The sequence below is a fragment of the Prunus dulcis genome, chromosome 5 (genome assembly GCF_902201215.1).
Source record: "Prunus dulcis chromosome 5, ALMONDv2, whole genome shotgun sequence".
Classification (NCBI taxonomy): domain Eukaryota; kingdom Viridiplantae; phylum Streptophyta; class Magnoliopsida; order Rosales; family Rosaceae; genus Prunus; species Prunus dulcis.
The window spans coordinates 11093657-11111846 of record NC_047654.1 but is presented as its reverse complement, the minus strand read 5'-3'; the positions used below and the strand labels follow the sequence as shown (position 1 = coordinate 11111846).

The 18190-nt window shown below is 39.4% G+C and overlaps 3 protein-coding genes across 3 annotated transcripts; 1 reads left to right on the top strand and 2 right to left on the bottom strand.

Moving 5' to 3' along the window:
- Nucleotides 1-450: 450 nt before the first annotated feature.
- On the bottom strand, nt 451-4053 carry LOC117629318 (receptor-like protein 15). The gene is made up of 6 exons (XM_034361867.1): nt 3490-4053; nt 3224-3378; nt 2860-3077; nt 1735-2347; nt 1003-1506; nt 451-907 (listed from the first exon to the last, which is right to left on the bottom strand). Exons 1-6 carry the CDS (start codon nt 3657-3659, stop codon nt 795-797), a joined length of 1773 nt encoding a protein of 590 aa, XP_034217758.1. The 5' UTR covers nt 3660-4053; the 3' UTR covers nt 451-794.
- Nucleotides 4054-5584: 1531 nt separating this feature from the next.
- On the top strand, nt 5585-9584 carry LOC117629036 (protein phosphatase 2C 51-like). The gene is made up of 2 exons (XM_034361562.1): nt 5585-5891; nt 8482-9584. Exons 1-2 carry the CDS (start codon nt 5585-5587, stop codon nt 9570-9572), a joined length of 1398 nt encoding a protein of 465 aa, XP_034217453.1. The 3' UTR covers nt 9573-9584.
- Nucleotides 9585-10566: 982 nt separating this feature from the next.
- LOC117627473 (endoglucanase 6-like) lies at nt 10567-15273 on the bottom strand. Its single transcript, XM_034359590.1, has 9 exons — nt 14528-15273; nt 14190-14402; nt 13752-13952; nt 12757-12846; nt 12483-12647; nt 12050-12334; nt 11603-11951; nt 11456-11512; nt 10567-11345 (listed from the first exon to the last, which is right to left on the bottom strand). Exons 1-9 carry the CDS (start codon nt 14729-14731, stop codon nt 11047-11049), a joined length of 1863 nt encoding a protein of 620 aa, XP_034215481.1. The 5' UTR covers nt 14732-15273; the 3' UTR covers nt 10567-11046.
- Nucleotides 15274-18190: the final 2917 nt, after the last annotated feature.

Sequence of the window (18190 nt, the reverse complement as noted above, 5' to 3'; positions counted from 1 at the left end):
AAACCCACCTTGAATATGATTTATTTACAACCAATAAGCAATTGTCATGTTGGCACATCAGTTTGTATTAAAAATATTCATTTCTTCTTTTCTTATCGCTTGTATTTATAAAAATAAAATAAAATTCCATTGCCCAACCACCATATTTTCGACTTAATCCATCAGTCTTTTGGCTCTGACGACTAGCTCCACAGTTTGACTTGTTGGTTTCTATTTTCTAATCTAGAAATGAGGCGTTTCCTTGTGTACCAAAAACAAAAAAGGTAAATAAAAGTTAAATAAAATAATTCTACAATTCTGGCCGAGGGTGTAGGAATTTATGGTTGGCCAAATGTTAGAAAATTTCAACACAAGCATGCCGATGATAAGGGAATTCCTTTTACACATCCAATGCGCATAAAAGTTTTAGAGAAAAAGGATGAACAATGGGGCAACATGTTCCTCAAGACGTAAGATCTCAAAACAATAAGACTATGAGTCATATGGCATACACATGGAAAATACAAAAGGACAAACCACAAAGCGGCACGTCGCTTTCTGTTATCAGGAAATTCATCTTACACATCCACGTCTATCAGTTCAATATAAAACATTGTCGACTCACTCAATCTCATTTTCTAAAGTGGCTTGTGGCCATCTTTGGAAAAGAAACAGAAAAAAGGATCTTAGCTATGCTATGATTACAGGATAGTGCAATTCTGTACAAAGTATAAGACATGACGGTAGACGAGTAGAGCATACAAGCGCAAAAGCATGGCGACTAATCTGCATGTTACTGTCGGAACTGCTCAGGTTCAATCTGATTGTGTGTTAGGTAATACAACGTCCCTATCATGAGGAGGAGCACGGGATACTGATGAATACTGTAGCGCAAGTAGCTCCTCTCTGCTATACTTCAATCTTTGATCTGGTTCATAAAATTTAGGAATGAGGTTAGATGATGCATATAAATATGCTACTGCCATAAATAAAAAAACAAAGTTGATATTATATAAATTCTACCTAAAAAGCATGGCAACACGGGTACTTCCTGCTTCTGCTTCGCTTGTGAAGCCTTTAAAGTTGATCGTGAAGAAGATGCACTACTAGAAACAATCTGCTTGGACGGATAGATATGAACAAGTTCATGCCTTACTTCAATATGAGGATGAGTTTTACAAAAGGATAAGATTGCATCTTCAGTTAAGAGCCAACAACCCCTCAGGTCCATCATTCTTAAAGTCGAGGGGGGTTTATATGAATTGAGCCCAGAATTTGTCAGAACACCATCATGAATACGAAGATTTGTCAGCTTTGGCATAGATGACGTATAGTTAAAGGAGATGTCTGTAAGAGAAACACTTTTAAGTGATAACTCGCGTAACTCCTGGAAGTTTTCTAAAGGGTATAGAGCTGCCTCTGTAACTTGCGTATCTACCAAATTCAACCGTCCCAGATGTTGGAGACTTTGAAGTGCTGACAGAGAGAGGACTGGATCTGACTCAGGCCCAACCTGGTGAATGACACCTGATAAAGGAAAAACACATATTATGTCTCAATTTCATGCAGCTGAAAACTGTTCATTTTTATGTATGCAGTGGACTACAAAATAATTGCACCTAACCACATGGAGAAGACAGAATAGCATACAACCTATTTACTAGATACCAGATTATTCAAACCCTCCTTCTATCCTTATCATTGCATACTGATGAAGAAAACCAGACATCTAGCATTTGTATCATAAACCCGTACCTTTAATGTTCGTACTGCTCAAGTCGATAACCTTCACAGATGGCATCATGCTCATATATGAAATGGCAACATCATCCACCGATGTGTGAGATACTGACAAAAACTCAAGATTGGGTACATGTCCGGTTAAAGTTTTAACTCCAGCAGAGCTGACTCTGGTGTGGCTAAGATTTAGATATTTCAAATTTACTCCAATACATGCAATCAGTTCAAGGGAATCATCCCCTATCATACTACGGCTGAGATCCAAATGTTCCAGAGCATTTATATGAGATAAGAAGTAGAATCTGTGAATTGAAGAGTTGGATACATCCAAAAATGTCAAAAAAGTTGTTTCAATATAATGGAAGGCTTCAAACTCATTCCCGAATGTAGCTCCAGAAACAATAAGCTTGGTTAAAGGAGCTTTATTATTATTATCTCCTTCAAGTAGAGTATTAATTGTACAATTACTCATGTTCAGACATTCAAGGGATGACAAATTTGGCAACTTCGTGACATTGGTCCAAGCTAGATTGAGGAAACTCAACTTAGGGAACATTTGAAGAAAAGCAGCACCTTTGTCAGTTATTTTACTCCCCCAAAGGTCAAGGTATTGTAGTTTAGTAAGTACCTGAGGAAAATCATTGCAAAACATGAAGTTGAGAAATGAAATGGAAAGGGTGGATAGAATGTAGATATCCAGTAAGCAACTTCTATAAAACGCAGCATAGAAAACATTGGATGAAATCAAGAACCATATATGGTTGCAACGAGCAGATAACTATGTGGCAGCACAGAAAGACAAATCAAGTTCAGCTGCTAAGATATCAGGGCCGAATTCCCTTATTCAAACCACATAAAAATATACTACAGCAGTTTCAACCAAATGCAACGTTTACAAATATCAAGTCTTTACTTCTGGGACAGCCTAAGACGAGCAAATGGATACCAACAAAAAACAGTCGGACAGTCACAGAAATTCAAGTGTCAAATTATGTTGAATATGAGGTTCACCAATCATCACATGGAAATCTGAGCTCACTTGATTCCATAAACATGTAATCATAATCAAGTATTGAGAACTACAATCAATCAATGTTTCAAAAACATGTGCAGAAAGAAACAACTGAAAACTAGATTTACCTGGAGAGAACTCAGTGCTAGATCAGTGACAGGCAAACCACCCAAGTCCAGGACAGACAAGTTTCTAAGTGAAGAGAGAAGCATAACCCCATTTGCAGACACACCAGTTTCAGAAATGGACAATTTCTCCAAAGTTGTAATAGTTAGAAGATGCCTAATGCCAGCATCAGTAACCTTGGAGCATCTAGAAAGGTCCAACTCCCTCAAAATCTCCAGCCCTAATTCAAACCCAGTAAACACTTCAAAATGTAAGACATTTTCCAAAACAGAATTCTATATGAATGCTAGCATACACTAACTTGATCAAAATTTCAACATTTTAGGCCATAAATAGAAACTTAAAAATAAAACAAAATCGAAATACCTGCAATAGGCCAAAGAGCAGAAGTAGTGAGTCTACGGCAATCAGAAAGATTTAAAGATCGCAAGTAACGAAAGGCTCCTATGTATGCAATCCATTCGGCGTCAACAGAGCTCTCTCCTCTCAGATCAAGCTCCTCTACGCTGTGTTTGAATAATCTACACCATATGCCCATAACCCATTTCATTTCCATGCGCAAGTAATCGAACAGATTAGACAAGAGTTTCTAGGGAAACAAACAGAAGAAATTAAAAAGGTGAGAAACGTACTCGAGCAAGGAAGGGAAGAGGATGCGACGGGAGATGAGGCGGCGAAGGAGAGAGTCGGCGAGCTGAGAAGGAAGGCGCTCGAGAGTTCGTCTCTGCCTCCGCCATTTCTCGATGCTATCCCTGCTTACAGAGGCTGCTTGTAAGCAAAGCTCCACCAATTGGTTCTCCATTTCTCTGTTTCTTTTCTCTCTTTGCCTTGTGTCTTTGTGTTTCTGAGAGACGTGAATGAAAGTCTGAGGTCAAAGAAATTGTGCTCGATTTTTTAATAATTTAGTTAAGAAATTGGAGGGTAATTAAACGATTATCTTTACTCTCTCTTTTTTCTTTTCAATTACTTGTTGGACCGTTGGTATGAGTCACAAGTCCGATTCCGTTTCTGCTTCACACTGAAATCCAAATCAGTGTTATTCAACTGGTGCTGTTTGTTCTGATTTTGGTGAATTTTTTTTTGAAGAAATCAATGGGTCCGGTTTAAATCGGTTCTGATGTTATTTTTGGTTTTTTCGGTTTTGGATTGGATTTTATTATTATATATATTTCAAATTATTTTTTTTAACACAAATTCTAATATAATTTTTTATTTTTTTAACTTAATTCACAAATGACTCAATTTCATACAAAGAGAGATGATTTGGCCGAAAAAAAAGAATTGCTTTAAAGTTGGGCTCGAGGAAATATTAGTCATGGATTAGAAATTTAGCATTTGACTTAAATAAAATTTTAAAAAATAAAAAATACATTGCCGATCCGGTACGATTTTGTAAGGTATGAAACCGGCATCTGAATTGGTTTGAATTGGTCTGGTCCGATTTGGAATCAATTTGTTAACTTTTTAGTGAACACGATTTTTTTTTCTTCTAATTTTTTCCATCCGATGCGGCTCGATGTTCCGATTTTTCAATCTCAATGCCTACTTTTAATCACAAAGAATTATCAATGTATTTTACCAAAACAAAAAAGAAGAGGTGTAAAGAGCATGAGCAAGGGCACATGTTTGTGTCATGCTAAGCATGAAATGGTACATGTGTGCAGTCATGCCACCACATACCAATTAGAAATTATTGTGTATATATTTGATACGGTGTCGTAAATCGAATTCAATCAATTATAATACGTGAATTATTGTTGATATCTAAATGTGAAATTCCAAATGATGAATCAAGACTCATTATAATTTGAGCATATTTGATGCACTGAGCATGGCACGTAGTGCATCGATGCATTCATTTAACTTTTACTTTTATATGTGAAATGGAAATTTCACTGGATATGAAGAAGACAACTCAAAAGGAAGTTCTTACAAACAATAGATCAAGATACATACCAATAAAACAAATCATGCCCAAGCGAGTGAGCAAAATCAATTCCACATAATAACTTAAACTCACTAGAAACTGAAAGGTATAAAATGATCCATAGAACTGCTGCATCTCTTGCCACTTTCATTCCTCTTCAACACCTTATCCACAATGTTACAAACAATCTTGTGATTATATGTTACACCATTTATTTATAATGTTTTTACAAGCTGTTTTTTAAAGAAGTAGAATTTATCTCCTCTCTCCTTCTCTTTTTTTTTTTTTCCTTTCTTTTCCTTCTCTTTTCTTTCATCTTTTTTTTTTCTTCTCTCTCTCTCTCTCTCTCTCTCTCTCTCTCTCTCTCTCTCTCTCTCTCTCTCTCTTTACGGAGCGGAAATTACGGAGACGTGTCTCGCACAAACCCCAAGCGGGCCCCGCAAAACCGGCAGAAATTATGGATGACTTTACTTAACGGCCCCCGTTTTCGTCTATAAAAGGAAACAAGGGGAAAACACAAAATCACAACTCAGACAATGTAATTCTCGCCAATTTTCCTCCTTCCCATTTCTCTCAATCTAAACCTATCTCATCAAACTTGGAAATAAAATGGCATTTTCATTCTCATTTTCTCTCGATCTAAACCTAGCTCCGCCAACACATACATGGGGGCAAACGGCTACACGAGTGTGGAAGCCTTATTTTCGCTTCCACACGAGGACCAATTACCGTAAACTACTCATTACTCCTTGACAACAATGTTGTCATTGGAGTTGCAATGAGTTTGGTGACTCCCAGGGATGTGCGTACTGGGAACATGGGATGATAACCGGGTGGTAAGTGATGTCATGACACTAAGCGTGCAAAGTGCGGCGTCATTCCCAAGTGTTGGTCATCGCTTCATTGTGAAATCCCATGAGGTGCAAGTGCTAAGAGCTCAGTTGGTGGCAGAACGGAATTTGGTTGAAGATTGTGAGCGTACTATAAGGAGATTGAAAAGGGAAAGGGTAAAGATGTTGGAAGAGAAGCGACACCAGCTTGAAATATTGCAGGAAGAGAATCAAAAGCTATTAAAGATGGTAGATTTTTACTCTAAGGACATGAAGAGTAGCTAGAGGCCTTGGATCGACCAGGTAAACGTGCGCAATGAGATCCAAGTTTTGCTAAAGCTAAGAAAGTGATCTTTGGAAGTTCAAGTGATGAGCCCCAAGAAGCGGTACGTGAAACTCGATAGAGGAGATCCAGAGGGCCAAACTAAAGTCTTCTATTGTGGAATCATAAAGCGCACCATGATGTTGTTGTTTTTTTAAAAAAAAAATTAAAAAAATTAATGTAGTCCCCTGTTTCCTTTTTTTTTATTATTATTATGTGAAATCTTTTTTCTTTTCTTTTAATTTTAACGACACAAATTAACGTGCTAATCATCTAGTTATAAATATCCACAAGTGTACAAATCTATTAGAAACTAGGAATGAGTAAACAGGTTATTAACCAGGTTACTTGTTTAATAACCTGTTTAAGATGACCCAAACCCAACATGACACATTTATTAAATTGATCGGGTTCAGGTTGAGCATTCTTGACACATTATCACAACACGACACGAACTTAACAAGACACGATCCATTGCCAACCCTACATGTGAGAGATGAGGACTCTCTTAGAGTTTAGGATAGGAGACACCTCCAAGTAAAAGGACATATACACCACTCAACTTCCACCGTGACACATTGCTATATTGTCTCTCATTCACTCCATGATCCCGAAACACCAATTGATACGTAGATCCACAGAATCAAACAAAAACATCAAGGACAAAACAGTAAAGAGTTAAATATCAATAATCTACACACATCTACAAACATCTAGCCGAAAAAACTAATAGAAAGACCCTAAAATAACTAGGAGTTTGATAACCACCTTGGAAAACACATGCGACAGAGTTCTTTTGCGGTCACCAGAATGGCAAAAGTTGAAATCTGACCTCATTGTTTAGCACAATTGTTTGATCAATGGTGATTTCGAAATGATATTGAATGAAACTTAGAGCCAAGTGATATTTGTCAGTGATACACAAGTTGGCACAAGTATTTAAGTTTGAGCTATCGTCAAATGAAGTTTGTGACAACAGAGAGTGAAATTTAGTCTGACCAGTGAGACCAAGAATCAACCTCTGCTATCACCACTTATAACATGCAAGAGATCGTAATTCTAATAGTTTAATGTCTCAGAATGCAACTTGATATATCTGAGAAAGAAAAGTATATATATATATTATTATTTACACAAAACTAGCAAACAGAGCTTGGCTTATATATATATTAGGGTTTATATAATATTTTTTCTAATTTATTGGGAAAAAAAATCACATAAATATACATAAAAAGTAAAAGATCACATTTTAAGTTGTTCGCTTAGGACCTCCAAAACATTTAACCGCCCTTGAGCGCATGTTTGTGTCAGCCAAGCATGAAATGGGTGATTTCTCATGCCACACAGTACGGACTTGGTCCATCAATTATAACACATGAATTATTGTTGATATCTAAATGCAAAATTCCAAATGATGATGAATGAAAGTCGGAGCCAAGTGAGGTTTCAGTATTTAAGTCGTGAAATGAAATTTGTGACAACAGAATCAACCTCTAGATTGTACCACTTATAAGATAGTAATGACTCAGAAGATATACAACAACAACACCACCTGCTGCTTCCTGCTTGGTTCAAACTTCAAAGCATTCTTTCGATCGTCATACATTAAGAACCCAGATAGCTTTTATCTCTTAGGCATATCGGCCGCCCACTGAAATACATTTCATCTGTAACAAATTTAAACTTCTGCCATCTTTAAAAGCTACTGCCTGCTTGCTTTCTAGTCATGCTCAGCATGCATGCATGCGTGCGTGCGTGCATGTAAACCAAATTATACCACACAGTTCGTGTTTTTTTCCATGTATTTGGTAAAGGCCCAAAAAAAGAACGAAATTTTCACAGGTGTGCAAACAAAAGTAGCACTCAAAGCATGCGCGATCTCGAACCCCCTATGACCGACATACATATATATATATATATATATATATATATATATATATATGAACATCTGGACTAAATACCAAAAAGAGGGAAACACCAATGAAGGGTGGTGATTTGGTATTTAGGGTTGAAGCCCCGCGAGAGTTACGTGTTGTTCAAATTGCTACAGCCGCTTAGGGCGTCCAGCCAAACATTCTCTTTACTTGACCGACTGACGTCTCAATTTCAAAACAAATATTCAAATATAAAAAATTAAAATTAAAAATAGCAAATTGGCCATGAAAAACTTGAAGAGTTAAAAGAGAGGCGGCGCAGCGTCAGCGTCAGGGCACCGGTTGGTTTTTTTTGAGCCCTCCTCCTCTCCTCCTCTACAAATTCACAACGCCACGTCACCATCTACCGCCGAAACCCAAACACCTTGGGATTTAGCCCTGCCGACAGTGTGTCCTCTGCCCTCTCCCAAAACCCCCTCCCACCGTTGAATGAACCCTAAAAACCAAGACCGCCTTTCCCCATTCAACCCCCAAACACGTGTCCTCCATCCAGCCCACCCTCCCCCTCCTCGACCGTCCCGATTTCAGCTCCTTCCCTTGTTAAAAGGACTTTCTCAGTCCTCTGTTTCAGCTCACAAACTCAGAGTAAGTACCCTGAAACACATGAAAAGAAAACAGAGGAGGACTGACCCATCCAATCCAGTCCACCCGATTCAATTCCTCCATTGAGAGGTTAAATCCGCAAGGAATCGATTCCGGCTTCGAAGGTTGCTACATGAACAAGAGGCAGAGAAGCATCACCGACCGCACTTCCCGCGAAGCAGCCGCCATTTCCTCCTCGCACCACCCTTCCTCCAGCCACTACTCCTCCGACTGCGGAAGCACGGAGAAGGAAGAGGGCATGTTCACAAGGAGCTTGTGCCTTTCCTACGGCTCCATCTCCGTCATGGGACGGCGGAGAAACATGAAAGACGCCGTCTCCCTAGCGAAAGTAGATTCGTACCAGTTCTTCGCCGTGTATGACGGCCACGGCGGCTCCTCCGTCTCCAACGCCTGCCGCGACCGCCTGCACCACCTCCTGGAGCAGGAGGTGGAGCAATGGAAACTCGGCGGCAAGGGAGCGGTCGATTGGGAGAAGGTCATGGCCGCGTGCTTTACCAAAATGGACGAGGAGGTCGGCGGCGAATCCGGCAGCACCCCCGCCGACGACGATACGAACACAAATTGGGGGAACACGGTGGGGTCCAGCGCGGTGGTGGTGATGGTGGGGCAAAATGAGGTCGTCGTGGCCAATTCCGGAAACTCACGTGCCGTCCTCTGCCGTGACGGCGTCGCCACTCCCCTGTCACGTGACCACAAGCCGGACCTCCCCGACGAGCGGAAGCGGGTGGAGGCGGCGGGCGGGAGAGTGGTCAATTGGAACGGCTACCGCGTTCTGGGAGTTCTGGCGACGTCGCGGTCGATCGGCGACCACTACTTGAAGCCGTACGTCATATCGGAGCCGGAGGTGACGATCAGCGAGAGGACGGAATGCTGCGATTTTCTGGTGATCGCGAGCGACGGACTTTGGGATGTCGTAACGAATGAGTGCGCGTGCCAGGTGGTGAGGAGGTGCCTGGATGCGCAGACGAAGAGGCAGTTGTCGGAGGGGATGAGCGGCTCGAGCTCGGCGCCGGCGAATGCGGCGGCGCTGCTGGCGCAGCTGGCTTTGGCGCGAGGCAGTAAAGATAATATTACTATTATCGTAGCTGAGCTTGGTTGAGTTAAATTTACATCTACGTACTCATTTTTATAAATTTATGTTTTTTTGGGGTCTGGTTTTGTTTTTTTAATTTGATATTTCATACTGTTTTTGTAGCATGCACTAAGCTCAAGTTTTGAAAATTTGCGGTTTTTGTCACGTTTGTATGCGTTTAAGGTTCAAAATCCATTTTTGTTTGCTTAGTCATAATTAAGCTTTCTATTCAATGGTAGAGAGAGGGAGATGAGAAAGGTGAGGTGGTCAATGTGGTTTTTTTCATGTGAATCGCTATCTTTTTATGCCATCCTTCTTATGATTACTTAATTAAAGTACTCCCTCTCTCCCTTTAGAACTTCAAGTCAACATATGTTATTTTTTAACTATTTCGTTCTATCAATCAACAAATTTACACCACATAGCGTGACATGAACTATTATTACATTAATCAATAGTGTCACGTGACATGAACAACTCCACTTGAGTTCCTCTCAATGGTAACAAAGCTTGGAACTAGGCAGCAACTGCCGGTGTATTTGGCAACTTTATTTTGGGAGTTCCTTGTTTAGATTAGATGGGAAGAAAATTTGTTGTTACTGTGCGTTGCATTGCCTGAGTAGAGTTCGTTGTGTGGCACGTTGTTAGGGTTGTAGACAAGACTCCTGGCAAGCAACAATGGGGGGCTAACACATGCACAAGGCCTTTTATTGGCTTTTCCAGTAGTTTGTCTTGACATAGTCAGATTCAGACTGTCACAGAAGATATAACCATTGGACTCATCTTTCATTTTTCTTAATAATACAAGCGAGTCATGCAAAAGTAATGCCCTTAACGGCTTGAGTTTCAAGTTACTTACACCATTACACTTTTATCTTATGCAACTGTGATGTGATTATACACTACAAGGCCTTTTAGCATGGCAGGTGTTGATTAATGTCCAAATGACTTGGGCTGTCCTTCCAGAAAAAATAAAATGACTTGGGCTTTCAAAACATGAGATATATTAGACACAATAACATCGCACAAACTATATTTCCATTCAAAAGATTAAAAAATGTTGCAAACTTACAACATTCACAACACAAAAAAGGAAACGAAGACAGACATTCAAAGTTGCTTTGAAGTACAAAGAAACAAGACTTCTTGAAAATGAGTTGAGAGGAAGTCATTTTCACCCCTCTCCACCCTCACACTTGTTTACTGTTACTCTCTCAAAACCTATCTATATAACTCTACTGAAAGTTGAGGTGAAAGAGGATGAGCACTCATTTTAACCCGTCTCTTCACTCCTTTCTTCCCCAATCTTCATACTTATTTGACCTAACATCGTCTAAAAAGCCTATGCAGATCCCAATCATAAGTACTTTTTGAAAAGGAAAAGAAAAAAAAGTCCTTTTTTTTTTCTGGTCTCCATTTGTATAGCTGCACAATTCTTACATTACCATCCCAGAAACTGTGTGAACCTCTCTCCTTTGTTTCAATGAGTTTTCTTCCTTTCTTAGGCTAATGAGTAGCTTGAGACTGCGACATCTGCTGGAGAAGCAGAGTGGATGTAGACAAACTCCAGGCTCTTTCCCGCCGATAAAGAATTGATCCATGATGGGAAAACATAGGAATCGCCGGCCTTTGTGAGTCCCCAAATAGGGCCATAAAGTTTGGTTACTGAAAGCTTGAGGTTTGTTAGTGTCTTGGCAGACTTGTTGGTCACTACTGTGGAATATCTGTAGTAAGTTACTCCCTTGGAAACCCAAGAAGTTGTTAGCTTTTGCTGAATGGCAATTGGGCTAGAAGATGAAGCTGCAAAAAATAGAAAAACAAAAGAAACTCATTTTTGATCTCTTTCCAACAATTCATGTCAGGGCTAGTTGAATTGAAAGCCTTGACAAGAAAAAGAGGCCATGTAATACCTGGAGCAACTGGAGTGATTTTAGGTAGTGGAGCTACTTTTGGTTGGGTGGTAACCACTGTAAGAAAAAACACATCAATCAATTGCCATTACAAAAAGAAAATTTCAATCAAGAAAGTTTTAGAAGCAATTATCACAATCAATATACCTGGTAGGAGCTGGTTGTACCCGCCATGGCCGGCATTCAAGCGTGCCAATATACCGAGAAGAGGAGCATTGTTGTAGGTAGCAGGCTCAGTCTGCTCATAGTTGTCTCTCTGATCAGCAAAGTTGTCATAGGCATCAGGTCCACCAACAATAGCACCAGTGAGCAGATTGGGGTCACTTGCTTTCCTGCTAAACCAAGTGGCATAGCCTCCCCTGCAGCTCACAAAGGAAGAGTCCTTTTTGTAGGAAACAATTGAGGAAGCCCTGTGGTGAACTTGTTGAGGGAAGTTGTTTCCATAGCCCACCATGTAGCTAGTGGCTCTTGGGTTGTCACCAAGAATGTAGTCAACCTGAGGATTTCAACAAATCATTAGGATCAAATTACATGCTTTCGCAAAGTCACAATCTTCTGTATGATTTTATCAGAGCTTGTTTCGGGCTGAGTTACCTGAGATTTAGCGAAAGATAGAAGCTCGGAAGGTGCCACATTGCCAGCAGCACAATTCAATGTCTTCCCGGCAGATGTGAGGTAGTCGGAGTAGACTGTGGCCAAGAAGGAGGCACTTGTAACAAACTGCATGTTGTTCCACCTCTGGCGGAAAATCAGGCCACCAGGAGTTTTCTGTGCATTTCGGCTGCCCTTTCCGATGCATGAACACATGAAGTACTCAGCCTTCTGTTGGTACTTCTCAAAGACTGCTGTGTTACGACCTGCTTTACCTTGCATTAAGAACTGTCACGCAAGAAAAATATATAATTAGATGGCTCCCATATGGCTATAAATTTAATCTATGCAATTTACAATAATACATAACATGCCAATGACCATTGTCAAATCTCATGAACGACAATTGTTGATAACTGGTTAAAGGGTCGGTTACCTTGGCAACAAGGGTCTGAACACCGGAATATTTGACATCCCAACCGAACTCGGTCATGCCCCAACCAGTTCCACCCATGGAGTCACCATTGTTTCCAAGGTAGTTCAAATAGTACTGATTGTTGGTTGCCTGGAACAACCAAGCAGCAGCCCATAGCAACTCATCCTGTACATAATTCAAACACAATCAATCAGAAAAATTGAATGGGCTTTATTGGGCCTAGTCTAAAAACTGAAATGTAAAAGCAAGCCCAAGGTTGGGCCCAACAACGTACATTGTAGCCACTGATGGATCTGTAGTACTTTTGGGCCACAGTGATGCTGCTGTCATATTTGCCCCTGTACTTGTCCGCAAAATCAAACAGCTGCATAACAAACCAAAGTACCAGTAGTGTGAGAGCAAGACCAGTGGTGTTTCACGTAAATTAGTAGCAAAGAGTGAGGGTATTATGGGAATAGAATTTATGCAAGTACAAACGGAAGATGGGTGGTGTTTGCGTGGATGTGGTTGGTGTACGGTACCACCGACAAAAAGTCGCACGTGAAAGAGCTAATAACATTCACACTTTTCATGGATCGGTTAAACCTGGACGGCCAGGACCTGATTGTGCATCTGTGGGGTCAAACAACACAGTCTCCGTGATCGACGGGCAAACATGTACCCCACGATCCAAATTATGCGCCGAAAGCTTTTTACCCCAATTTAAGTACATGGGCATCAAAACGACGCCGCCACATTTTATTTTTTATACAAATGGATTCTAAATTCATCTAATATATGAGAAAATAGATTCAAATTTGAGTGCAAAAGGGTCGGCTCGCTAAATGGCCTAACCCACTTCTACCGATTTACCACTTTTTAAAGTAAATATTTTTGTGTAATAAATACGATGCTAACGTGCGTTGGGGAGTAACGACGACCAGCCTCAGTAAAAAGCAGGAAAACTATAACTGCTTATTAACTAGGGCAGTTTATTATCATGCGCCGGTCCCGCGCAAATCCGATGCCGCACATGGCTAACGTACGCTAGTGGTCCCCACAGGCCCCCAACAGAAACGTTTTCAACCCGTCTTTTTCAGAAAACACTCTTTCTTTCTAAAACCAACGTACCAAATTACAACAGTTACTGTTTTTTTTTAAATAAATAAAAAACAAAAACGCTGTGGAAAAAAGCATTAAAATGACTTGGTTGAAGTAAGTTATGTGTGATCACATCCCAAAGCCCTAATCTCTGTAAACCTGAAAAACTAAGTTATGTGTAAGACGAACCTGGTGGGCATGGCGGAGGAGCTCACTGGCGTAGGCGGGGTTGGAGTGGCGGAAGACAATGGAGGCGGCGGCCATGGCGGCGGCGGTTTCTCCGGCGAGATCCGACCCGGGATTGCTCGGGCTGATCTTGTAAGCCCGGCGGTCAGTGGTCATGTCCTCGGGTCTTTGCCAGCAGTAGTGGTCAGTGTTCCCATCTCCCACCTAATCACAGATTAACACCAACCGACAAAATTAACATCACTTTACAAATAAATATCATTTATCAAAAATAAAAAGCCCATTGGAGGGAAGACACAAACAAAAAATAAAAAACTAAAATTTGGGTTCTTTTTCAAGTGATGCTAACTAAAACCAGAAGTTAACAGAACTTTAAAAAAAAAATTGTTTCTTTTTGAGTTGGAGGAAGGGCAAAAGTTATGAACTTGAATGGAAAGCTACCTCTCCATAGAGAACATAGGGTTCAGGGTGGGCTTTGATGAAGTAGTCAGTGCCCCACTTAACAGCTTCCATGGCATGACTAAGCTCACCACTTGCAGCCATTTGCTTGCCATACTCTATGATACTCCAGGACATCATTGTCACGGTAAATGCCATGGGCAGCCCAAACTTCACATTGTCCCCTGCATCATAGTAACCTCCCACTAGATCCACCTACAAATTCATCCAATTTCAACCAAGAGTAAATTTTTTTGCAAAATTATTGAGAAGGGTAAATTAATTGAGCAATTTTGACATAACCGCAGTTGGGATTTTTAAGTAAAAAGACTAGAACTTACCCCACTAGCCTTGCCATCATACAAGCCAGAGTTGGCTCTCCAAGTGACTCTCTGGTTGTGTGGAAGGAACCCAGATCTCTGAGCTTCGAAGAAGAGAATGCTCTTGCTCAGAGCTTGGCCATAGTCATGGGCAGCTAAAGCAAGAGGGAAACAGAGAAGCAGAAGCAGAGGAGCCATGGAAATGAGTCTCACAAACTTCTCCATATTAAACAGTAACAGAGTTGAGTTTTTAAAGTAAAAACAGAGAGAAACAGAAGCTGTGTGTGAATCAAAAACCGAAACTGTTGTTCGTTTTTCAAGCTCAAAAGGCAAAGAATTGGCAATGTTGGATGGTTTATCAGCTAAAATTTCTGATAAACCAAACAGAAACAGAGCAACTCCTAAGAAGACTGAAAAAAGGAGAGACCTTTAGAGAGGCACAGTTTGTAGGGATTGGGAGAGAGGGAGGAGCACAAGGGCCTCTTTATATTGTTGAGAGTGGAAAAGTACAAATGCCCAGAAATCGGCATGGACCAAAAAAAATATATTTATTTTTCATTTTTAATAATTTTGTTTATTTTATTTTCCTTCACATTATTTCTCTTTTCGAGGGCTGAAAACAGTTGAGAAAAGAACAGAGTCATGTGGGTGTTCCTGGGTCTTCACTGGGAAGGTCGGTGTGTATTTATTGCATGCGTGGAAGGGAAAAGTTACCAGAGAGAGACTGTGGAGAAAAAATAAATAAATTAGGGTTTTGCCAAATTTAGTTTAAGAAGCACAGACTCGGTGCGGTTTGGAGGGAAGGCCTGCCTGAGGTTGAGAATTACCAAAACAAGAAAGAGGTTAGGAAGCTGCGGTGGAAGAGTCAAAAGCGTTTCAGTTTCTGTCCTCTGGGTGTGTCCCACAGTTGAATTCCCCATTTGCCCCTTTTGTTTATCCGGTAAGACAGGCCACACGAGTGTGAACCTGCGTGGGCATTGGTGTGATTTGGTTCTTGCGTGGCTGAGCTTCATTGGCTGTAAACATGTGATTTAGAAAATATGTTGACCTTAGTGAAGTTTAATGAAGTAATTTAGTCCACCATTCGATGCATAATTTGCATAGGAAAAACGAAATTTCACTTGATTTACCCAATATGTCTTCATTGTCTTTTTGTCTTCGTAACAATCTTCAGAACTTTCCTTACCGCGAATATTTGTACTTTTTGTTACCGCTCGATCGTTTTGACATGCAACTATATGCTAGTTTCTATGAGAATGGGGATGCAAGGAGTTAAACTTTTACAGCAACAAGGGTGAAAACATTTTTTAACCGATTACTTTGAACTTTGGTTAGAGTGATGTCGGTCGACAAATATGATACAAATAATTTTATTCTTTTGTTATAATTCGAGTACGAGCACATAAATTACCCGTGAGGGAAAGGATTTACCAAATGCTTTTTCTAGAGGTGAAGAAATTGGCCAATCTTATCACTGACAGAAAATCTGCATAATGTTCAATGAATATTTAAAAGAGATATTTAGTGATATACCCATTTCTAGCACTAATATTATAAATAAACCCTACACAATTGAATTCCTATAAACAAACCCAAAAAAAACCAAAAAAATGATAGCTAGCCTTATTGAATTTAATATTGATTATTAAATTACTTTGATGCCCTACTGAGTGCTTTTGGTATTTTTATGAGATTTTGGGGTTGGGCTTGTTTTAAGAAATTGATGGCAGTTTTGTAATTTATAAGAAGTTAAAAGCTTTTTTGTTATGTTGTAAATGAGCTTTGGGTGTGCTTCTAAAGTCCATTTTATATAGGGTATTTTTATAATTTGGGCCCCCATATTGGGTATAATAGTGAATCTCCCTATTTTAGTGATATACCCATTTCTAGCACTAATATTATAAATAAACCCTACACAATCGAATTCCTATAAACAAACCCAAAAAAAACACAAAAAATGATAGATAGCCTTATTGAATTTAATATTGATTATTAAATTACTTTGATGCCCTATTGAGTGCTTTGGGTATTTTTATAAGATTTTGGGGTTGGGCTTGTTTTAAGAAATTGATGGCAGTTTTGTAATTTATAAGAAGTTAAAAGTTTTTTTGTTATGTTGTAAATGAGCTTTGGGTGTGTTTCTAAAGTCCATTTTATATAGGGTATTTTTATAATTTGGGCCCCCATATTGGGTATAATAGTGAATCTCCCTATTTAAAAAGACACACACAAGTATTGACCACGTTTGCTAGCTTGAAATGTGAGTGATTGAGATTGGAATTGGTTTGCTGTCAACTCTGAAGAATCCATGTGAGGAAGGAGGAGGAGCTAGCATTAGCATTAGCATTAGCATTAGCATATCATATTTGTAGAGGACAGAGAGGGAGATCCATCCACAGTACTTGGAGATTGGAGAAGACGTCTCTTGTTCAATATTTTACTGGTGCTCATAAATTTGGGTAGCATTTTGAGCATTAATTTCTTGCTATGCATATGGTATGCCCATGCAGATAGTCTTTATTACAGTAGGATATCCGTGTGCTTGGGAATATGAATGTCATTCAAATGAATTAAATGAACATATTTTCTCAATTATTTATAAATTATATGAATAGATAAATTACTGTCAGATTTTATTGGAAAATTAAATATCACTTGTGATTTGTTTTATGAAACTAGCAAGAAGAAACCTAGTGATTTGTTACAAAATTACCCTTGGACACATTCTCTCCCCCTTTAACAAAAAGGTCACATTTCAAATGAAGAAAAACCTAAGCTAACCTATAGCTAACAACACAAAGTTCAACTCTCCTTGTAATCTTATAGTCATTTTAGACCAATCATTAATATTTTTTTAAAATATAACAAGCTAAAGTGATCCTAACACTCTCGTTCTATCTTTGTGAAATTAAAAAAACTCAACATTTGTTTATATGTAGTGACTTTTATATTCGATTCTCCATTTCTCTGATATCGCTTGTATTAAAGAAATACAAATAACCTATCCTCTAGTTTGAAAGGGCAAAATCGTAAAATGGCAAGGATGTCAAGGACAAGGAAGGTGGCGGCGTGGTTACACCTGGTTCGTGAAACATGATACCCAAGAAGATTGACCTGTAACCAGGATTCGAATGCCCGACAACCCGACAAACAACACTCACCACCATTGAATGATTTAATTTCCTTTTTATTTTTCCTATCTGGAAAATTCATTTTATAAAAAGCCCACCGACAGTACCCGGTAAAAACCAGAACTTATGTTTACACAAGATTCAAAACGACTTGGCATTTCCTGTAATTTATTCTAAAAACGATGCCCTCTTTGTTAGCTGCATTTTTCTATAAATTTTCACACCACAAAAATAAAGAAAACCAAATAAATGAATAAGAAAAATGAAAAAAAAAAAAAGACAAAAAAGTAGTAGTCAAGAAAGGGAGGCCCCATATCCGATGTCAGAGCGCTTTATTCCCAACCGCAATCAACGGTCTCAGCCGAAAAAGGGATTGTTTTTTTATTTTATTTCATTTTTTTCCCTTTTACTTTCTTAAAAGTAATTTTATTATTTTAAATTTTTTTAAAAAAAGAAGGAAAACAGACACGTCAATGGGACAAGGAGGCAAACCCTCCGCAATAACGGGCTGGCGCCGGTTTTGTCACGGCCACGGCAACCCCTAACGGTGATT